Below are 22,185 nucleotides of genomic sequence, written 5' to 3' on the forward strand. Positions count from 1 at the left end.
TCGCACCACTGTATGCTGTCGCCGCCTGGTCCTGATGCGGTGAGGCTGTCATTGTCGTGAGACTTGTCGCACTGGATAACGCCGCAAACTTTCCACCCGTTCCGACCTGCCCCTGTCGTTCCTTGCGCTGCTTTCGTCGACGATAACAGAGGAACGCAAGCGCTGCAATGACAACAGCCAATCCTCCGACGATTCCTGCTGCTAGAGCCGAATGGCTAGGGCCGTCTTCATTGGAATCCGAGTTCTCGTCGTTGCTGCTCTGCTTCCCGCTGTCCGTCCCGGTCGGAACCACCTCGACTCCCCTTGTTACTGTGACTGTTACTCCGCCTGGCGCCACGCTCTTGTACGTCGTCAGAGACGTTGACGTTGTTGTTGCTGATGCTTGCGCTGATGTTGCTATAGTCGGCGGCGTCGTGATTGATGTAGCAAACGTTGTGCTGCTCCTAACCGAGGATGTTGCTGATTGGTCGTCATCGTCTTCGGGGTCAAGGAACTGCGCTTGAGAAACGCCCAATGGAGTTTTCGAGTCCGTACAGGAGGTCAGCAGCATCTCATACACACTATCGAGTTCGTCCTTGGCTTGCTTCTCGACGCACTTCGCTGTCGCCAGCACGAAGTTGCCCCCATTTCCGCAGAGGCATGTGTTCATCTCCGTGACCGTGTTACCGGTGCAGCCGGACGCGGCCGCTGCCGTGTCCAAACATGATCTTGAGTTTATCGGGTATGCAGAGAAGTCGTTGACGAAGGCTGCCCGAGACTGCGACGCGAGGTATGAGATGAGGAGTGATGAGGTTGAGATGATTCGATGTCGAGGTCTCGGCGACATTTTCAACGGTTCGTCGGTCGACGCACGATCGCGTCGGGAATCGGTGTATTCGGTTCCTCTAGCGGGTCGACGCCTTGCCTAATACCCTTCTCAACATTGATTTCCTTTGGATTGCCGCTTACACGTTCAAAGATTACAATCGAGCGGTATTCGGGGTTCGAGAGGCAGTCGATTTTGGACGAGGAAGAGTTTTAGGGAGCTGTGGAGGGGACGGAGGAATAGACTGCAACGAAAGGAAGCAATTTCCTACGGGTGCGCGCTCTGCTGGAGAACGAGATGGCACGGTTCACTTGGTATTGATAAACATCCTTGAACTCCAGTTCCCCCAAGGAGCTTAGGACCCAAAGGGGGCAGCAAGACCCGGAGACTCGACCACTGCGGGATTAGGGGCATCTTTGACCCAGTCGTCGGAGGGAGGGAGCAACCTGGCATGTCCGCAGCACCGTTGACGTGTGTCGTGATCACTTTGGTGTGGTCTCTGACCAGGGGAATTCGAGATTGTGTGGGGGGGCACCATGAGACCCGAGTCCCGGTTGAAACCTTCATCCTGGTCGAAATACGAGTCAGGCATCGCGAGATTGGGTGCCGCCAAGGGACAGAGCTGTGAGTGGTTCCACTTGCCGGTTATTAGAGTTTGATTTTACTTTATGCGTTGGTTGCCGATCGTCTTGCCTAGATTGTAGTGCACCGTTGTGCCTCGTTCATACAGATTGTGAAAGCCTCACTTGTTACCTCGTGCATACCTACACGAGTAGTGAACAGACTTGCCAAAGCCACAAGAGCCCCTGGTTGCGATCCCGGAACGTTAAGCCCCGGACAGGTTGACAGTCAAAAGACCTCGCCCACAAGCCGACACTACCGACTGGGGTCCCCCAGCACCACCGGCGCCCACCGGTCGCCGACGCGGAGCGGTGCTGCCGACAAGATACGAGCATCCCTTGACTTTAAGGCGTTATTCCCCAGATTGTTAACATGATGGAAATGTGCTCGTTCTCGCTCTCGAATTGTTATCAAAATGCGGTCAATGGCTCGAATTGATCGGACACGCGTGATGTAGGACGGTTTGGACGCGTAGGACCGACACCAGACTTGATTCTCAACACCGTTCAAGCTTCTGGCGCGTCTGATGTTCACCACATCTTTTACGCACTCCCACCGGTTGACATTATATATACCCGTGAACGCAAGCTTTTCGCCCATCAAACAGCCAACGAACCGTGCTTAGGCCCACAACGACAAGACAGACATGTGGGGTCTTTCTTGGGTTTCCGAAAAAGAGATTGTGCCCTAAACACCCAGCCCGTTAAGCCCGTTGAGCCCTTTTTCCCCATCCACCCTTCCCAGGATGCAAAAGTTTAGTTTGACCAGCCTGGGGGTCGAACCCAGAATCTCCTGATGCTATACTTGATCGTAGTCAGACGCCTTGCCATTGGGCCAACCGGCCGTTGTCCGATAGGACTCGCTGAGTTGTGCTCTCCCGAGCCGGAACGGCACTGAAGATGCGGAGTGGCGTTTCGCCGGGACGGCACCTGAGTGGCTCTCAGTAACCCCGTTAATCCCTGAGCTGAATTCGACACAGGCCAACAAACTGCAATGCTTCATCCGGTCGTCACCCCTAGCCTGAACTGGGATGATCCAAACCAAGTCTCGGACGAAAGCTTGTCATCATAACTCAATTGTCACTTACTCACGCCGGGTTTCAGACTCAACTTTGTGGCTATGGCGATGACTGAGAAGTACAAGGCTTAGAACATGCACTCAAAGAGGGTTTTCGGTTCTTTTTCTCCTTCTAAACATACCGCTGATGTTGTCTGCATGTACGTGTATGTGTGCTTGGCTGGAATTGGGCGGTTGTGACTGATTGTATGTGTTTCGTAATCCATCATCGCATTGATGCGTCTAACTCTTACTCTCCTGCTATGAGCATCCCAAGTGAAATTAACAACAAGGACACAGACGTGATAAAGAGAGAACTCGGGCAGAAAGCTATCGAATTGAAGGAGACACGTCTGAACTGAAGACAGTAACCATAAAATTGAGAAAATTAGGAGATTATGTCGTCAAGATCGTCTCTAGACTGGCTTGACAGCAATAGCTCTTCCAAACACACGCATTTCATTCTATCAGTCATACCAACGTCGTAGCTGAATCATTCCATGTTCAAACTCCTACGCCAGACGATAGACCGACTCTGGAAGGCTCCACATGGTACATAGTTACCAAATCCGAGGCTATTCACTGCTAAGCGATCAGCGTCGCATCTTCAGGGGATGTCTGTTATTAATTCGCTCCTCGGTAAACACAGTATGATTGCGTGGTAATATTGGTAAGGCCAAGTCATACCAAGTGCCACTAATCTTTTCGCATCAACCATCATCAAGGTTGACTCCTAGGCGGGCGGCTCAATATGTTTCAGTTATGGTGCAATGTGAAGGTGTCGTACAAGACACAGTGGATCCCATGCGTTTAGTGCACCAGTTCAGTTGACCTAAAGGAGAGAGCTGGATAATCTTTGAGTCTTTGCAGTCCTCGAAGGCTAGGTATATGTTCTCATTTCGAACTTCATCTAGCGTTAAAAACTTTGAGCGTCTTACTCAACAAATTGTCTGTACTGTCTTTTTGAAAAGTAGAGCAGAGCCTTTGAAAATATATAAAGCTTATGACATCATTTCGAATTGCAGTACGAATGAAGAGATAGTCCTTCAACCAATATTGTTGGATGACTATCGCCTTGTTGACTTGGTCAATAATCAGCACAGCGTCCCAAGGAGCTCGATGAGATGACGCAGATGGCACGCACTAGTTCGTAAATTCATACTCTTTCTTGTTGACTTTAAAGTTGGCGTAAAGTAACTGCTCGGAAGAATAGATGAGTCTAATTGTCAGGCGACATCTAAAAGTGAGTAGCCTCCCAATATCGTACCAACCCTCATTGCCCTCCAGGAGCAGGAGACTGGGGCGGGGTGTATGCTCCGGACTATTGCCGAGAAAATTGTCCGATTGAAACCCCTCAAAATCCCCGCAGAAAGTGGCCAAAGCGTGCAGTCTCCAATTCGGATCGCGTCACGCTTTCTTCGCAATGATGATGATTAGTCGAGCAGCGATCATTGTCCAGCAAATGTCGCCTCCTTTTCAAGACCGAGAAGTTCATATCGTAGAAGGAACGCTCGTCGCTTAGCCAAAGAATGCCCCCCGGCCGTCCCCGTCTGGACTTGGAGCCCTACAGAGAGGGGATAATCGAGGCGTTCAACCGGCGCGAGACCGTCGAGAGCATGATCAAGGGCCTCGCCGCCAAAGGCATCGAAGTAAACAGCAAGACCTTCCAGCGCAGAATGAGGGAATGGGGACTCTATCGCTACGCAAAGACGCCTAGGAAACAAAGTAGCACGGGTCGGGCAAGCACCATCGGCAGCACCCCAAGGAGCGTGACGGCATCCGTCACTCAACCAGTCGTGCAGCCTATTATGCAACAGGAGGAGATTCCAGACTCCGTACGTCTAACTCTCCTTTCCCGATGGGGTAGTTGTAAGAGTCAAAGAAACGCCAAGTGGGCTGTGAGGAACCACAATTTTGGGAATATGGGAGTCGGATGGGGGTTTTGTCCATTTGCTGAGGATTTAAGAGCGCTGCCGCCGCAGCTAATTGAATGATTAACTAACAAGGACCTCAATTTTAGCTCAACGACGACAGTTTATCATCAAGTGGCTCACTCGCCAGTCGCTCGCCAGAAGATCTGCCAGGAAACCTAAATAAATCAACATTTAACTCATATTTGGACAGCTTGAGACCACTGTCGCCACGGCCAAACATGTCCCCAAAAGTCTGGTCCCGCCGTAACCCCGCAGGCTTCGGCTTGGAGAAGTCCCTAGAGGCTGTTCGCAGCCCCGATACCGCTCCGGTCAACATTCCATCTCCGTCCCGCGATGTGAGTATTTATATGATATAATGAACGATGTGCTGCTATGGTCTCTGACAAATTACAGGTTGAAGCTCTCAAGGAGGATGGCGACTCCTTCACCCTTTCATCATTCACATACGAAGACGCTTTTGAACTCGGCCACCTCCTGCACGCCCGTCTCCTCCCTTTTGCCCTGAAAAACGGCAAACCCACAGTGATTTCTATCGCTCTGGCCAACAACCAACAGGTTCTTTTCCAGACGGCCGTCGGTCCCGGCACTCTCCCCGACAACGAGACTTGGGTGCAGCGCAAGCGCAACAGCGTGCTGCGATGGGGCTGCAGCACATGGCTGCTCCACAACAAGCTGGGCGGCGACGAGCAGCTTTTCGCATCAAAGTTCGGTATGAGCACGGAGCAGGCTGGCAAGTACGCGATCCACGGCGGCGGCGTGCCGATCCGTGTTAAGGGAGTTGAGGGTGTGGTCGCTGTTGTGGTTGTGAGTGGGCTGAAGCAGGACGAGGACCACGGTGTCATTGTGGATGTCATCAAGGACAACTGGCAATGATTGCTCATGAGACATGAATGCGTGCTGCTAGTCGCCTAGCTGATATGCATCACATGATGACGGATGAGGATTCATACTGTGGTCTTCGTCAACCTTGCTTAGTTGTTTCATGGGAGTAGCCAGAGAATGAAGCCGTTTAAGGAGGCTTCGTCCGCCACAGGCGTGTGCTTCCGAGCCTGTTCTCCAGCACATGTTTTGGTTCGCGCAAGTACAACGTCTTCGGACACTTGTTTTTCCACGTTACTCTATCTCTGCATAAAATTGATTTACCAAACCCGAACTATCTTTTATGCACAAACAGCTATGATTGAACCGTTGATTCTTCGCCATGAACTCCGATATCATGTAAAACTCTCCACCTCGGTGTGTTGCATAGGAGTGAGTGAAGAAGCGGGAGCGCGCCCGGCAAAAGCTAGTAAAGGGCACGAAAAAAAAACAAGAATAGAAAAGCCAAGGAAGAGAAAAAGGGAAAGAATGCAGCACCCACTCAAAGGAGTACACAGCTACTCAAAGTCCATGTCTAAAACCAGCTTAATTAGTTGGTCTCGAACTCTATCATGCAAAAAAAAAAAAAAAAAAAAAAAAAGGAGATTGTTGCGTCAGTACGCTTAAAGACCAACAATGTACGTTAAGTTCCCTGTCTTCTATGTTGCATAGTAAGGAGAGATTAATAGCATAAACACATCATAGATAAGTGCGGGGGGGACAACCCAACCGTCTTACCATCGTCTACGAGCCACGCGAATCGGATGCTAGCCACGGCGAGACATCCGAAGTCCACAAACTACTCATCTTGGGGCAGAGTGACCACCGGAACCGGTTCCCGTAAGCGACACCACGTGCTAATAGATTCAACGTAAAAACAGGGAGTTTCCGTGTGGAGACCAGCAGTGTGCCTTGCAGCGATATATGAAAGGCCACCGGTTCATGTGATCTGACAGACGTCGCATGGGGGCAGAGTCCGGCTAGTTTGCTTTCCTCGTAGGATTTGACTAGAGCCAAGCGCTCGTGGATAGTGTGTGTCGGGCCGGGCAAAGGCGGAACAATAGAAATATTGTTCCATGATCGAAAGCGAGAACAGGAAGGAAGAATTCAACGGAGATGAGCGGTAGTTTCTCCGATGGCCAGCTTCCTCGGCGAGTCTAAGGTGTGGCAGACCCGAGTTGGCCAGTATTGTACCCGTCCCTGTGGCCAGGTTTGGTTTGATATTCTGTGATAAGCTGGCAAACCTTAGAAACACTAACAATGGACGTTTCTCATCGTTTTGACTTATCTCACACTTCCAATAACTTCCAAGTTTCTCTCTTACGCCAATACAGAGCGCGTTACATTTATTTTCGGTTCATTTAGACCTTATCTCGTACCCCAAAAGCACACCTGTGCATTGATAGTCCCCAGCCGGAGGGGCTTCTCCTTTCTCACACTTACATCCGCTCCTAGTTTGGCACATGGATCGGATCACCGACCCCTGTCATGTACCCCTGCAATAGCTTCATGCGGAGGACTGGGGAACCTCGACAGTTTGCCGTCTTTAATTCTGGCCTTTCCCCGCTTTCTGCCACATCCCCAGCTTCTCCCACGAACGCCCCCAATGTGTTGAACAACCAGTACTGGAGGGCCGGTCTGGATGCAGCGTGCGTCCAATTGTGACTCACGTCGCGAACTAGAACCGGCTAATTACCAGGTCTCTATACGGCAAGCTAACGAGACGACCAAGCGGCCTTCCTGATGTATCGATGCAGGTTCGACTGCGTAGCGACGCAAGGGGAGGTTCAGTTGCATTCAACCGAGCGCCAAGCGCTGCCCACGCGCGGTTCCTGGCCCGTTCTACCGTGAGGGCCATGAAGAGACCAGGCGCGGGCGCGACAGCACTCTGGCTCAATTCTATCCGCTGGCGTGCCCGCTTCCAGTCTAATAGTTAGCTTCGCGCGGCCGGTGGCCTCACAGCTCAATCTGCCAGACCCTTGCTATCGATCATGGCACAGGGCTTGGACAGCCCGACGGGGTGCTTCGGAGCGTGATCTTCCTTTGTCTCATTGGGAAAAAGCGAGCTCAGGACTAGCAAGGGACGCGCATGATAGTATCGTCGACGACGGCCCTTTGGGCCACATTCTCAAGGAATAGTTCGTGAAGCGGAGAACCGAAAAGGGACCGGTATGCGGCAGCCCAAGCTCAACATTGAGATGGAGCTGGCCATCCGTGAGGTTATATTACAGACCGGACCCCTAAAGAACTCGTCTGACTGCTCCTACCCGTCTTGTGGTGCCATCGCCATCGTCTCTCCTCACCCTGGTGCATCTGTGACCGCCCCCTCAAGGACCTTGATCATCAGCCAGTCGCCATGGCCTCAGCATTCTCCCGCCTGGGCCTGGCCACCCTCTTCCTTGGCTTTGCAGCGGCCCAGCGCCAGATCGGACCGGCCGAAAATCATCCGGCCCTGACGACATGGCGTTGCACCAAGGCCGGCGGCTGCACTGAGGTCAATAACTTCATCGTCCTCGACTCCCTCGCCCACAACGTCTACCAGGAAGCTAACGGCGCTTCTTGCGGCTCCTGGGGCAACCCGCCCAACGCGACGGCGTGTCCGACGAAGGAGGCTTGCGCCGAGAACTGCGTCCAGGAGGGCCTCGATGACTACAGCCGTGTGGGCGTCACCACCGATGGTAGTGCCATGACCATGTACCAACTTCGAAACGGCGCTCAGGTGTCTCCACGCGTGTATCTTCTTGATTCTTCCAAGGAGAGGTACGAGATGATGCACTTGACGGGCAAGGAGTTCACCTTCGATGTGGATGTTTCGAAGCTTCCGTGCGGTATGAACAGCGCGCTGTATACCTCCGAGATGGAGGCTGATGGCGGAAAGAGCGCACTCAACAAGGGAGGCGCTTTTCACGGAACGGGTGCGTCTTGTCGATCTTTACATTATCAGGCTATTCCCGGGTTGCCTCGGACTGAACTGATACTTGTCCGTCTCCAGGATACTGCGATGCGCAGTGCTATACCACGCCGTTCATCAACGGCGAGGCCAACATTGAGGGCTATGGGGCATGCTGCAATGAGATGGTAGGTTTCCTGAGCTGCTGGGTTGTCTCGAGAGTCACTAACAAGCTCGTTTTAGGATATTTGGGAGGCCAACTCGCGGGCGGCACATTTGGCACCACACCCTTGCAACCAGACCGGAGTATACCTTTGCGAGGGCGAAGACTGTGCTTTTGAAGGTGTCTGCGACAAGAACGGCTGTGCCTGGAAGTAAGCGCTATTCCATTCCATCGTCATTCCTGAACCAAGCTAATCTTTACAAAGCCCGTACCGGGTCAACACCCCGGAAACATACGGCCGCGGCCCGGACTTCAAGGTAGATACCACGCGCCCCTTTACCGTGATCACGCAGTTCCCCGCCAACGAGGCCGGCGTTCTCACCGAGATTCACCGGCTGTACATCCAGGACGGGCGTTTGATCCGCAGCGAGGTGGTCAACAACCCGGACCTGCCGCAGGTCAACTACCTCAACGACGAGTTCTGCGAGGCGACGGGGTCCCGTCGGTTCATGGACCTCGGCGCGCACCAAGAAATGGGCGAGTCGTTTGACCGCGGCATGGTTCTCGCGTTCAGCATCTGGTGGGACGAAGGCGGCGGTATGAGGTGGCTGGACGGCGCACCCGAGGCCGGACCGTGCGATCAGACGGAGGGTTTCCCGGCGAACGTGGTCAAGGTCGAGCCAAACCCTGTCGTGACGTTTAGCAACATCAAGTGGGGAGAGCTCGGGTCGACGTTCAAGCCTCAGTGCAAGAACAAGCCTAGGAACTTGTGAGTTTGAGATTTGCGAACTCGTAAGGGGTATGTATGTAATGCTCGATTGTGGGACAGGGTTAGCACATGTGGCCGCTGCTAGGTCGGTTGATAACACAACATAACTAGATTTGTTACATAATTGCCATACAGTCTCAAAGAGCAGTCTGCTAACCCGAATCTTTGTTATCTCGATACTGCCTGCTTGATGTAAATAGTTAGCAAAGCACGAAAAGAGAACGGGGGATGGACTTCCTGAGGGTGGTGTCGGGAAGCGGGAAGGTGAATAACGGCCCCACTTGCGTCGGCTGAGTCAGCTGAACCTCCGTTACCGTGCACCGGACGCGTCGCGTAAAGTGGTTTGCTTCCCGCCCACTGCTTGTCTGCCCCGCGGCTTCAATTCGAACCACCATGGGCAGGTTGTGGCCGCCTACCAACACCCATTTCTTCGTCTCTGGGATGCTGCCAAAGGTCTCCGTTCCTTGAAGAACAGCTGACAAAATGGAGGCGGCTACTGAGCGCCACTTCTTCCACCATGGCGGCAGTGAGCCGACTGGTACGAAGGCATCGGCTAGGGTGATACTCAAACCTCCCAGCTACTTCAGTGCAGACACCCAAGCTGACCTTGTCTTTCGCAGGCTCTCGAAAAAGAAAAAGAAAACTGCCATTGGTGCCAGATCCGTTCGTTTCCGAAACACAAGCAATACCCAATCACGATAGTGAACGAAGTAGATGAGGCAGTCATCCCATCCACCTTCCGGTTTCTACAACACTCGAAGCTCGGGACCGGCGTTCAGGCCGCCGAGGATAGTTTCCGCACCGGCTGCGAGTGTGAAGACGTTGAGGAATGTCAGTACAGCGGTTGCCTGTGCCTGCAGGAGCAAGAGGACGACTCGGACGATGAGGGGCACGCAAGGAGAAAGGTCTACATGTACCACATGCACGGTGCCAAGGCTGGTCTGCTGCGCAGCAAGTTTTTGAAGTCAAAGCGACCTATTTATGAATGCCACGATGGCTGTGCGTGCGCCGAGAGCTGCCCGAACCGTGTGGTTGAAAGAGGTCGCAAGGTGCCTTTGCAGATCTTCCGGACGGAGAGGACTGGATGGGGTAAGCCCCCCATAAGTGCGTGTAATACGAGTACCCTGTGGCTGATTGTTGGATGACAGGAGTACGCTCGCTGGTCGATATCAAAAAGGGACAGTTCGTCGACAAGTACATTGGAGAGATTATCACGCCACAAGAAGCCCAGCGTCGCCGCAGTGCGTCCAGTATCGCCGAGCGGAAGGACGTGTACCTCTTCGCGCTCGACAAGTTCACCGACAAGAAGTCGCCCGACGTGCGCCTCCGAGGACCGCCACTCGAGATCGACGGGGAGTTCATGTCTGGCCCAACCCGGTTCATCAACCACTCATGCGACCCGAACCTGCGCATTTTCGCGCGTGTGGGAGACCACGCCGACAAGCATATCCACGATATTGCCATGTTTGCGCTCAAGGACATCCCGAGAGGAGAGGAGCTGACGTTTGACTACGTCGACGGCGTCAATGAGGAAGACGACGATGCCAAGGACAAGAGCAAGCAGGGCGACATGGTTAAGTGCCTATGTGACAGCAAGAACTGTCGTAAATTCCTGTGGTGATTGCTCGGCAGACACTACAACGAGAAGCCGTTGGGTTTTGAGAGAAACGGCCTGCAACGGCTACAACGGGCGTCTCGCCAACCTCACAGCCACCGGACAAGAAGACTGGGCCGCCCGGGCCGCTGTCAATGACAGGTGGTGTTCAAACGTCATCGGTCGCGACCGTTGATCTGCCGTTTGGTGGGTGGGAGGACTGGCAGGGAAAGATTGAAAACTGGGCCCGGGGATGGGTACAGATCAGGGGTGCAGCGGCCACAAAAGACTGGACCAGGTGCCGAAACGGCATGACACGGAGGCTCCGTGGATTCGATGAAGCCGCCCACACAGTCGGATCTTCATGGGAAAGCCGGTGCGTTCGGTTCGTCTGAAAAGGTGGACGCCTCGGGAGGGAGGGAGGGAGGGAGCATGTCCTGTGTTGGATTCGCCGTTGACAAAGGCCATATTTGCGAGTTTGTCGTAGACAGGACATTCTTGGGAATTGATAGTGACATAATCAACGCAACCCAAGCGCCGGAGAGAGGTGGCAGATCTGATTTCGGAGAAGCATATGGATCGTGTAACTAAGAGCCAGGTCCCCGAAACAGCGTGGTTGAGGTAACGGAAGTTCGGCAACGGCGTCTTAATTGGGTTCGTCGAGTGTGATACGAGACACCCGCCTAGCCGTCTCCGTCTGTGGGCTCTGTCGCTGACGAAGCCGTCTTGACAGCGCCTGTCGTCATGAAGTAACTTCTCTTAGTGCGAGTTTTGGGGCATCTGTTCCTCGGTCATGACTTGCGTCCGCGAGCTTGTTTGTGTCATTGATCAAGACCAGGCGCTGTGAGAGGCCCGGTGGCTCAGCAACCTTGATCGTAGCACGACTCGAGCACCATTACCAGCTCACCGAGCACCAATGGAGGGAAACGTCCCGCCGGTGGACCGTGAGCTAGGCCCAGGATTGCTGGGGAGGACCCTGTGTTGGGCCGGCTTTCTGGTGGAACTTGCCAAAGCACTTGTGACCAAGAGCTAGGGAAAGAAACAAAAAAAGGGAAGACGGAGGGAAAATCCATTCGAAGACCAGAAAAGACTGCCCGGCTTGGCTGACTGGGTCGATGCATTGTCTCAGTTCTATTGTCTTCAGCGTTTTGCGGACAAAGCAGGCGCCACGTGCAAACGGAGATTTGGACGGAATGGAGGCCCTGGTTGGGGAGCACTGCACGCGGGACACCTAAAATAATAATAATAATCAAAGTTAATGACGGACGAAAAGAGCGACGACCGGGACTGGGGCAGGGCGCACCTAGGGGGGCGGGAGAAAGGGACAAAAAGTCGAGGTCCAGACCTGTTATTCATTGCTTAGCTATCTCCTCGGTCATCCTAGGCGGGCTTCTAAAGCGGAAACAAGCAAAATTCAGGTGGTCTTGCGCTATCGCAGCTAGCACCACCCCTGCTACCGAAATCCTCTTCCGGGAACTACGACCGCTGAAAGTGTAAACCATCACTCCCGGCCCCGTCCAGTCTTGAATCTTCTCAGCGCGACAAGGTGAGCGAGCAGTGAGAGAGAGAAGAAGGCAGTAGTCAGTCAGGCCGGCCTGAGAGCGAGGTCCAGGTCCCCCGTTCGTCACTACCGCCAGCCCACCGACCCCGAACCTCGTCCCGGTCTCGTCGTCCGCTCGTCACTTGTCATTTCTCCCCTCTTCCTCGTCCTCTTCGCCCCTTCTCGCCCACGATATACACAAGCACTCCAAACTCCTCACAGACACATACGTTGGGATCTGCCGCTCGCTCACTACCACCACCTCTTCCTCCATTCGCTGCTCCCCACGTTCGTGTCCGGCAAACCAACACACGAGCAGGCCTGTCCGCCAACCAACCAACCAACCAGCGACAGTTCGTCACATCGACCAAGCAAGGGTCCAGGCCTCCCTACGACTATCGCCCGATTTTCGCCTCTCCTCCTTTTTCCTACCTTACCTTCTCCTTGCCCTATAATACAGCCGTTCGCTGCTCTTTCGCAAAGTCACACAGACACGCCTTTGCGATTCTTGTGCCGCTCGAGCTTACTTACACCACTCATACCCATCAGTCGCCGACAACTCTGCGCACCAGGACGGACGATCCCAGGCGATGGCACGAGACATCTCGACCTGCTAGAATAGGAACCCCCACGCATACTCTTACTTGCCCCTCTTCGTGCCGCGAAGCTCTGACAAAATGGTATTTTCATCTCTCATTCTCTCCTCGTGCCCTCACCCACCGTAGACGGCTCCGGCCGTGCGCCCGAAGCGCACTACCAGACATGCATCTGCACGACCAACCCACCTCCCACCGGTTCGCAAACTAACCATCCTTCCCGTAGGGTTGCTGCATCTCCCGCCCGAGAGCGACGCCCCATACCCGGACCCGTCCAACACGGGCTCCGCGAGAGCCATCAACCCCGCCGCGGCCCCCTCCGTCTCCCGCGACGCCTCGCCTGCCGCCGCCGAGACGACGCAGACCTCGTCCGGCCGCCGCCGCGGCCGCCCCTCCAACATGCCCCTCGACAAACACATCAACAAGCCCCTGCGTCGCCATGTGTGGGCCTCCAAGGGCCGTGCCTGGACCCGCGCCGCCCTGGACCGCGAGCGCGCCGACTTCTTCGACACCCGCGTCACGGGCCGCCCCGAGGTCTGGCAGTCCCTGCGCGCCGCCCTCGAGGTCCTCTGGGACCCCGTCGGCCAGGGCGCCGCGGCGGACGGCACCAACGGCCTCGCGACGGCGCAGGGCATCCTCGATGCGGCCGAGATCACGCTCCCGACGGGCGACCTCGCGCAGGGCGCGTACGACCAGCTGGGCAACTACTACGCCCTGGCAGAGTGGCTGGTCGCCGACCCGACCAACCTCGTCGAGGACGACGCCACCATCGACGACGCCGACGAGGCGCTCTCCACCAGGGACCTCAAGGACGATCTCGCCGGAGGGGAGGAGACCACGGAGGAGCTCGACGAGGACGAAGACGACAACGTCCGGCGGCGAGAAGAAAAGGGCAAGGCCGTCGTCGACGCCCGGGACCAGCTCTCGGTGCTGGCCCGCCTGAGCGAGACGGCGCGCGATGTCACCGTCAACTTTGCAAAGTCGGACAGCGTCAGAGTCGTGGCCCGTAAGATCCAGGAGGAGTCAGGAGTAAGTCAGCCCTGCGCATGTCTTTTTCCACAACCGCCATCCTCTGACATATTTCTTACTTAGCTTGCCGCCGCCAAAAAGGTCCGCATCGCCTACATGGGCCGCATCCTCAAGGAGAACCTCTCCCTCACCGAGCAGGGCTGGCAGGAGAGCCATGTGGTCAACGCCCTCGTCTTCGACCGATAGCATCATCGAGGACAATCTCCGATGAGACAGCACGCGCCCTGGCTGTCTGTTACACTGCGCGTCGTCAGGACTCGCATGGTACTCGGCCCACCGAGCCCGCAACTGTCCCCGGTCACAGGGGCCAGCCAGTAGGTGCGCTTGTCGTGGCCATTCCGGCTGTTGTTCGCAGTCACCACGCACCAGCGGCCAGCATCTTGACGTGCATGCCTGTTCAGGAGCCGGCCCAGCGCAGACGACACTCCTCCACGTGCGCACGCTACGCCCTTTCATATATCCCTCTCCTCACATCGACTTGTTACATCAGCACAAAATTTCCTTTGGTCTGGTTCTCTCTCAGTCTGGATAAATACCCCCTTTCATCGCGGTCCGAGACTCTTTCAGCGTTCCTTCTCTCTCTCTCACTCTCTCCTTTTCGGAATCTGGCGTTCAGGGCGACCGGGGGAAGAATCTTTCCCCAGATAATCAAGCAATAAATCTGGCGAGCCATTGCAGGGCGTTTGTTTGACTATACAGCACATCGTTGCAGGGGCGTGCTTGTCTTGGACCCCCTTTTTCTTTTCCCATACTCTATCTCTCTCTCTCTTTTCGTAATTCTCTGTAGTTGTTAATAGCGATCATTGCGATCAAACTGGCGTGTGGTTTTCCCCGAGTAGCCTGGCAGGGGTTGTTACTTGGGACGGAGAATAGTACAAACATCTGATCCCGCTCTGACTATTCACCTTGCTTCGTTACAATATGTGAAATACCCCATGTATGAGAAAACATGACAAGACCTGTCGCATCTTCCCTTGACCTGTTGTCTTTGGCCAATGGCTTGATGTAACGCTCTTGTGTTCCCTCTCCAGCCTAGAGGTAAGCCCTGTTGGGTGGGTCAAGAACCAACTTGAGTCCATGTACGACGGTTCACAATTATGCAAGCCTTATCCTGCACGCAAATTCACAGACCTGACCCAATCTTCCAAATGGAACATGAAGAACATCTCATTTCTACCTACTCATGACGCCTGACCGGGCTGCACTTTTTACTCTTACCACAAAGAGAGAGGGGGGGGGGGGGGGAGCCGAGGGAAGAAAAACATAGACAAGACTTTCCCCCCTTTTTCCCTCATTCATTCCCATTTCAACGCTGTCAGCCGCTCCAACCAAGCCAGCCGTCCGTTGTCCCTCTCCCACGCATCGTGTCTCTGCTTTTGGTTTCGGAGCCATCATGACACCTCCATGGCTCTCATTACACCCACGGGCGTAGCCGTGGGCAGCCGGGGCGACACTGCTTTCTCGATATATAGCACCAGAACCTCACCCTCCACCCCCTTATGCCGCTGAGCCGATCTTGTTGAGGCCCTTGAGGGAGCCCAGGCTCAGAGCCAGGCCTTGCGATCTGCTTCTTATTCTGACGAAGCCCGTAATGGGTCCGTCCTCGCCCTCCTTCTCGATGCTCAAGTTGGCCAGAGCGTCCTCGCCTACAATGGTTAGCATACGTCATGTTCATTGCTGGCCGAGAAAACTTACCGAAAACACTGCGAGCGTACAGGTTGGCGCTCAGGAACTGGCAGTCTCCCTTCATGCTGGCCTCGGGGGTGAGGCAGTTCATGTTGGTTGCCGCCATCAGCTGCTCGAGGAAGTCGCGGAGAGACTTGGCCTTGGAGTTGATGTTGACCTTGTTCTCCCACTCGAACTCGGTCCACATCGTGCGGAACTGAGTCTCGGTGCACGTCGCGGGTTGGATGTAGTCCATGATGTCGACGTGGAGGTCGTTGAGGATGACAACGTTGGTATCCGTGGAGTGGGCGCCGTCGTAGACGACGTTGCCGAAGATGACACCGGTATCCGTGGAGGAGACTTTAATGGTGCACTGGACGTTGTGGAAGTCGTGGGGACCCAGGTTCTGTGTCGTCGGGCGCTCAACCACCTTGAGGTCACCAAGGGTAGCAAACTCGACGGACAGGTTCTGCAGCGTCTCCATGGTCTGGTTGACCAGCAGCACGTCCAAGACGATGTCGAACTGGTGCACCTTGACGTAGGCCTCGGCGTAGACAGGGTCGGAGAAACCGGTCAGTTGGACAACGCGGCTGAGCTTAGACGACAGATCCTCTGCGGTAGCCTCTCCGCCAGTTGCCCTCTCCAAGTCAACCTCGATTTCATCCATCCCGTCGCTGGCGTTCTTCTTCGAGAGCTGGCGGATCTGGACGACATCGTCAACCTGGATGGCCGTCTTGGCCTTCTCGACAGCCTCCTTGGCGGCCTTCTTCTTCTCCTCAGCCTGGACCATTGCCCTGAACGCCTTGCGGGTATCGTCGAGGTAGACAGTTTCGAGCTCCTTGTTCTGGGTGAACTCGGCCAACGACCGGACGCAAGACATGATGCGGTCCACCGAGTCCTCGTCGATGGGGGCCTTGACGAACTGCGACTGGCCGACGCGGATGATGGAGATCATGATGAGCATGGCCTCACCACGGAGAGCGTTGGTGCGCGCGGACTCGGCAGAGATCTCGGCATGGCGCATAACCAGCTTGACGAGGGTGGCGGAGAGAACGGTCGCGAGGTAGTAATCGCCATCGAGAATCAGCTGGCGCAGGGGAGGCTTCTGGGCGGCCTTGACAGCCTCCAGCTTGGCGGCAACCGAGGACTGGCTGGTGAGCGCTGTCTCGGTAGCGTAGGTGCCGTCGGCGAGGACCTTTCGGGAGCCGGTGGGCGCCGCGGGCTTGGAGTGGCCGTTGACCTGCTCCTTGTTCTCCTCCTCACCATCACCGTCAAGAAGTCGCTGTTCCGAGGCGAGGATCGGGATCTCGCCAAGGCTGGCACGAATGCTCTTCCACGCATCCCTGATGTCGCGCTCCTCCAAGGAATATTCTCCTATGATCCACATAATTCCTCTGTATACCTTTCCAGCGCGCACCTCGCTGAGGGTGGCCACCAGCCTCTGGACGATGGGCTTGCGCAGCTTGGGGAACTTCTCCACGACCTCCTTCACAAAGTTGATGACATCGACGGCAGAGGTGTTGTTGAAGTCGGCGATGAAGTCCATGAGCAGGTCGACAACGCTGGCCGCAACCTCGGAGAACTTGATGGCGCACTGGTGGATGGAGTGGATGAGAAGTTGGCGGTACTCGGTGTTCTTCTCGTACTCCTGGTCGACGGTCTTGGACAGCTCCTTCTTGAGCAACAGGACAACCTCCTCGACGTTCTTGCTCGACACCATTTCGAGGGCAATGTCCAGGGCCTTGCGTCGGACATCGATGTCGGGGCTGGAGAGGACACGGAGGATCTCCATGACCAAGTCGTCCAGAATACCCTCGTTCTTTTTCCGCAGCTGGTCGACGCGGTCAAGCACAATGAGCTTGACGTTGTTGTCTGCCTCCTTGATGCTCAGCTCAATGAACTTGGCGGCTGCGGCCTTGACTGCGACGGGGTTGTTGGTGAGGGCGGTTAATGACGAGGCGGCTTCGTACACGACGGTTGAGGTGTTTGCTTCGAGGAGGTCGAAAATGAGTCTGAGATACCGCGCCTGCTTCATGTTAGACGTGCGCGCAGCCCATACTTGCCGGGGAACTCACCTTGTTCTGGGAGTTCTGGACGGCATCCTTGCGGATGAACTCAAGCTCGACGAGCTGCAGAAGCTCCTCTGCGTTCGGGATACCCTCGAATACGGTGCTCAGGTAGAGCAGGGCCTTCTCGTGGTCGATGGACGCCAGGGCGGCGAAAGCGTTGCGCTTGCATGTCGCGTCGGTCTCGGCTTCGAGGAATGTGGCAATGAGGTCGGAGGCATCGGGAATGAGGGAAGCGGAGTGTGTGAAGATGGAGGAGACGGCGAAGACGGCGTTCTTGCGGACGTAGGCGTGGCGGTGCTCAAGGCATTGTCTCGCGGACGAAAGGAGAGGCTCAATGAGCTCGGGTTCTCTGAGCTTGCACAGGAAGCGAAGCGTGTTTCCTCGGATGTACTCGTTGGGGTGCTGAAGGTCGTTTCTGATACCGTTGCTAAGGCCAGAGTGTCAGCATGGGTGTCGCAGCTCCCAAGGGACGAAGAGCCAGCCACGAACCAGACCAAGATCATTTCCTGCTTCAGCTTGCCATTGGAGTCGAGCTTGGGGCAGATCTCGTAGTAAAAGTACAGGAGCTTCTTCAGAGCCTTGTGCTTCGAGGGCATGACGAATCGGATGATGTGCATGAGCAGGTTAGGCATCGGGTCGCCGTTGAGCATGATCGTGAGAATGCGCTTCATGGTCTCGACCTTGCTCTCGTCGGTGCCCTTCTCGAGCTGCGTGCGCAGGTCGGAGAGGGAAGGGACGTCGGCAGCATTGTCCTGATGCACCAAGCTATACGCATTTTCCAGAAAGGAGGCCATCGTGGGCGGTTGATGTGGTGTTGCTGGCGAAGTGCCGGCGCGGTGAGGTTGAGGACAGTGTTCAAGGGGAAGTCGGGGGGTGTTCGAGTGGGATGTATCGAAGCTGGGCGGTGGGGATTGGACGGCCTAGGGGACGGGGCGGAATACGTGTTAGCTACCTAAGGGAAGCTCACGCTGTTTGAAGGTACACGTTTGCTGTGGGTTCAAGGGGGGCCAAGTACGGGGGAAATGACGAACGTTAGACCATCCGTTCAGACTGTCCTCTTCCACGCGAGACCTTGGTAGACATGCGTCGCCCAGTTGTGCTGTTTGGGAAGCAATTCGTTCCGATATACGGCTTCGCAACTAGTCTCTCTATCTGGCCCATTCGTGAATATCTGTCCCTGGGCGCCTGCCGCCGAACAGGTGTCACTAAGCGAAGAGCCCACGTGATTTTGGTGGGGACCCTGAAGTCCGGAACGGATTAAAGCTGCCGGACAATCCCTGCAATGAGCCTCCCTTGATGGAGCTCCCTAATTGGCCGGAGCTTGGACCACTGCCGGTCCAAGATCCCCGCCAGGGCTGAGGCCGTCACTGGCACCGCCGGCGGGACGGGGGGGCCATCCCGCTTTTCTTGCATTCCCAAGTCTCCAGCCTTGCAGCTCAAGGACACCAGCCGCAACAAGACACCGACATTGACACTGTCGACCACAGCTGCAAAGATGGCGGCCCCTACTGATCAGTTTTACCTCCGATACTAGTATGCGGCCCTTCTCTCTTTACATTGGGGCACTCTGGCTAACTGGACGCAGCTCCGGCCACTCTGGACGGTTCGGACACGAGTTCTTGGGTAACGCCGACCCCACCACCACATGATCCCTCGATCTGCATTCTGACGATGGCCCTCAGAGTTCGATTTCCGCGTTCTCGGCGATGGAAGAAGCGCAGTTGCACGTTACGCGAACAACTCCAACTACCGAAATGACAGTCTGATCCGCAAAGAGAGTACGATGCCGACCACGAAATAAACAAACGTACACGACTAACCCGAGGAAACTAGTGTGCGTCAGCGCTCTTGTTATCGATGAGATCAAGCGCATCATCAAGACGAGCGAGATCATGAAGTACGGCCCCAGCGACGGACTACACCACGGCACCGCTGACACATCGTGAAGGGAAGACGACTCAAAATGGCCGCAGAAGAACAAGGACGGACGTCAAGAGCTCGAGATTCGGCTGGGCAACGACCACATTTCATTCGAGGTGGGTGACGGCGGCTTTGCTGGACTCGGAGAAGCGGGCTGACACGGTTGGAACAGACGGCTAAGATCGGGTCACTGGTCGACGTGACAGAGTCCGCCGACCCCGAAGGACTGCGAGTGTTCTACTACCTGGTGCAGGACCTCAAGGCGCTGGTGTTCAGCCTGATTGCGCTACACTTCAAGATCAAGCCCATCTAAACGACGACGCTGATAGGCGGCGGCGACGACGACGAAATTGGAGATACCCGGGACAAGTGGCCAGCGGCTCCCCATGAGAGGGGGCCGCGAGACGACCATGACGAAACACCGCATGTGACGTGCGGAACGACCACTTTTCTAGAAAAATGCATGATGCCGCATGTTGGATGCATGGAGAGGAGTTCTTGGGCCCTTCAGCTCAGACGACAAGCAGGCGAACGGACGGACGGGCAGGCGGGCAAATTCAGGAATCCTGCTGGTCGTCCCGTACTTGAAGTAGACTTGGACGAGACTGCACGGCTTCCGGTCATGTGTCTTTTGTAGAGAAAAAAAACATTACGAGATACGGTTTTTTAATTCTTTCTCTCTTCTCTTCCTCTTTTGATGCACGCACGCACGAGCCACCCCCTGCTACGCCGAAGTGAGGCTTCAAAGTTGCGGATTGGCGACTTAGCTCAGCAGGCCCAGAGATGGGGGAGGAGTTTGTTTCTTTCTTTTTAATGAGGTGACATGCGGCCCGCTGTCAGGGAATTTGACGCGGACAAATCGGTCGGATTGCGCAGAATTGGGACGTTGCACTTGGTTCGAGGATGAAGGTGATGCGGTTCGCAGGCACACACACACACGCATACATGCCAACCAAGCCCGAGTCAGATTTCGGAACGGCTGCATTCCAGACTAGGCAAGTCGCGTCACGAGCGCCTGACTGGGAGGGTGTTCAAACGGCGGCTTTGCGGGCTGCTAGCGGGGGGGTGAGCAGACGGATGCGACAAGCCTGGCAAGGCTTGCAAGGTAACCGTCGCTGATGGCGCGGGCGGGTGAGCGAGCTGGTGCCCGGCGTTCGGATTGCGCCAGAAGAGGGCATGGAAGAACGGGGCACACGAGGGCGGCGCGCTGGACAGGCGATGCCGATCCCGGAGTGTCTCTCATGCGATGAATGTGATGGCCGTGATGAGTTTGAGACCCGAGACTTGATGCGCGCGCCCGAAGGCCTTGGAGCATTCCCATCACGACATGCCGGGCCGGGTTTGCACCTGGAATAGGGGTTTACCAGGTCGAACGTGATGAAGACGTCCGATTTGAAAGCTCACAGACGGCGACAATTGAAATGCAGCAAGAATGCGAGGCTAAGGGGCCCACAGACTATGGCAGGGAGCTGCTGGCCGTGGATGCAGGTCTTCTACCTACATTGTTAAGGAGAGGGGATATGGCGAGGAAGGGATGGATTAGGCACGGGAGAGAATGCCAATTCGCACAGCCCTCTTCACATGAGGCTGGGGGCATAAATTTGGGCATTAACTTGGGTATGACCCGGGCGAGTTAAGGAGAGCTCTCTGAGCTGTCCGGACTTGAGCTCAGCCTCACGACGAAGCTTAAAAGACCATGCTAGAAGGTTACCTAGACTACCTAGGGCCCTTGATGCCATGCATTCAAAGGCTGGAACTAGGTAGGTAGGCACAGCTGCTGCGAAATGAGAGAGAGGTGCTTGGACAGAGTCTGAGGGCTTGGCTTGATGCAGGAAGAACAAGAGAGTCGCTGCAAGAGCACAGAGTTTGGCCCCAGTCTGTGCTCACAGCGAGATGGATTCAGCGCCCTGCCGAAGCCCCCGTCCCGCCGCGAGGGTTGGGGAAGGAGAGGGGAAAACGGGCGCTGAGAAGAGTCCGCAAGCCCGATGAAGAGAGGCCCCTGACCCCTTAGAAAACTGCACTGTTGTTGCAGGACGGGAGAGAGAGCAGCAGCAGCGCACAAGATGCATCTCAGCGCATGCGGACAGCGAAGCGACAGAGACGCGGTTTCGTCTCAGCGAGGTGTGGTGTGAGGTGCAGGCGCAGGCTCAGGCGCAGCAGCGAGTGGGAGCCGGTGACAGACAGAAAGACAGCAAGACATGGGCCAGAGACAAGAGTGTCAGTGGTGAAGTGCGTGCCAAGTGAGTTGGCAGGGCTAGCGAATCAGACGCAAAGCGCGGCAGGGGACTAATCGAAGAGGAAGAAGACGAAAAAAAAAGGAAGGAAAAAAAAAAAAGAGGCGTCGGTCACCTACCAGCTCGCTGCCAGTTGAGCACCGTGTACCAGTTGACATGCCGTTGGCCCTACCAATGCGTGATGTGTTGCAGTGTCCTTGCGACGCTTGCGGCCCAGCAGCGTGTTCCTCCAAGCCGCTAGGCGGTGCGACAAAAAGGCAAAATGCTGGCAGCTGGGTGTGCTAGGCGTGCTAGACGAGTTGGCCCGAGTTAGCGCAGCCATCCTGTCACCGCGTGGCAGGGTCAAGACGCCAGAAGCGACAGCGGTCGGGATTAGCCTGAGTGACGGACGGGGCTTGACGGGGGGAGAGTGACGCCAGAGAAAAAAATGCGAGAGAGAGGG

General features: G+C 55.5%; 6 protein-coding genes and 1 non-coding gene across 7 annotated transcripts; 5 read left to right on the top strand and 2 right to left on the bottom strand.

The window, feature by feature from the left end:
- Positions 1–2,187: 2,187 nt before the first annotated feature.
- On the bottom strand, positions 2,188–2,270 carry ColSpa_tRNA_302. The gene is given in 2 exon segments: positions 2,188–2,223; positions 2,235–2,270. It is a non-coding gene; the product is annotated as a tRNA-Arg (tRNA).
- A 1,741-nt stretch (positions 2,271–4,011) lies between these two features.
- Positions 4,012–4,355, top strand: ColSpa_11517 (uncharacterized protein; the record flags this gene model as incomplete). The annotated part of the gene is made up of 2 exons (XM_049277729.1): positions 4,012–4,317; positions 4,350–4,355. The coding sequence occupies 2 exons, from the start codon at positions 4,012–4,014 to the stop codon at positions 4,353–4,355; spliced, it is 312 nt and encodes a 103-aa protein (XP_049133686.1).
- Positions 4,356–4,634: 279 nt separating this feature from the next.
- Positions 4,635–5,289, top strand: ColSpa_11518 (UPF0311 protein; the record flags this gene model as incomplete). Its single annotated transcript, XM_049277730.1, has 2 exons — positions 4,635–4,751; positions 4,810–5,289. 2 exons carry the CDS (start codon positions 4,635–4,637, stop codon positions 5,287–5,289), a joined length of 597 nt encoding a protein of 198 aa, XP_049133687.1.
- A 2,341-nt stretch (positions 5,290–7,630) lies between these two features.
- Positions 7,631–9,100, top strand: ColSpa_11519 (endoglucanase 1; the record flags this gene model as incomplete). Its single annotated transcript, XM_049277731.1, has 4 exons — positions 7,631–8,189; positions 8,267–8,352; positions 8,408–8,538; positions 8,593–9,100. The coding sequence occupies 4 exons, from the start codon at positions 7,631–7,633 to the stop codon at positions 9,098–9,100; spliced, it is 1,284 nt and encodes a 427-aa protein (XP_049133688.1).
- A 479-nt stretch (positions 9,101–9,579) lies between these two features.
- On the top strand, positions 9,580–10,717 carry ColSpa_11520 (histone-lysine N-methyltransferase, H3 lysine-9 specific dim-5; the record flags this gene model as incomplete). Its single annotated transcript, XM_049277732.1, has 3 exons — positions 9,580–9,654; positions 9,717–10,185; positions 10,245–10,717. The coding sequence occupies 3 exons, from the start codon at positions 9,580–9,582 to the stop codon at positions 10,715–10,717; spliced, it is 1,017 nt and encodes a 338-aa protein (XP_049133689.1).
- Positions 10,718–12,992: 2,275 nt separating this feature from the next.
- Positions 12,993–14,041, top strand: ColSpa_11521 (ubiquitin domain-containing protein DSK2; the record flags this gene model as incomplete). Its single annotated transcript, XM_049277733.1, has 3 exons — positions 12,993–13,024; positions 13,078–13,855; positions 13,919–14,041. The coding sequence occupies 3 exons, from the start codon at positions 12,993–12,995 to the stop codon at positions 14,039–14,041; spliced, it is 933 nt and encodes a 310-aa protein (XP_049133690.1).
- A 1,311-nt stretch (positions 14,042–15,352) lies between these two features.
- Positions 15,353–18,383, bottom strand: ColSpa_11522 (coatomer subunit beta; the record flags this gene model as incomplete). Its single annotated transcript, XM_049277734.1, has 4 exons — positions 15,353–15,501; positions 15,551–17,546; positions 17,596–18,016; positions 18,079–18,383. The coding sequence occupies 4 exons, from the start codon at positions 18,381–18,383 to the stop codon at positions 15,353–15,355; spliced, it is 2,871 nt and encodes a 956-aa protein (XP_049133691.1).
- Between the last annotated feature and the right edge of the window lie 3,802 nt (positions 18,384–22,185).

This window comes from Colletotrichum spaethianum, assembly GCF_022836535.1.
Source record: "Colletotrichum spaethianum MAFF 239500 DNA, contig47, whole genome shotgun sequence".
NCBI lineage: Eukaryota > Fungi > Ascomycota > Sordariomycetes > Glomerellales > Glomerellaceae > Colletotrichum > Colletotrichum spaethianum.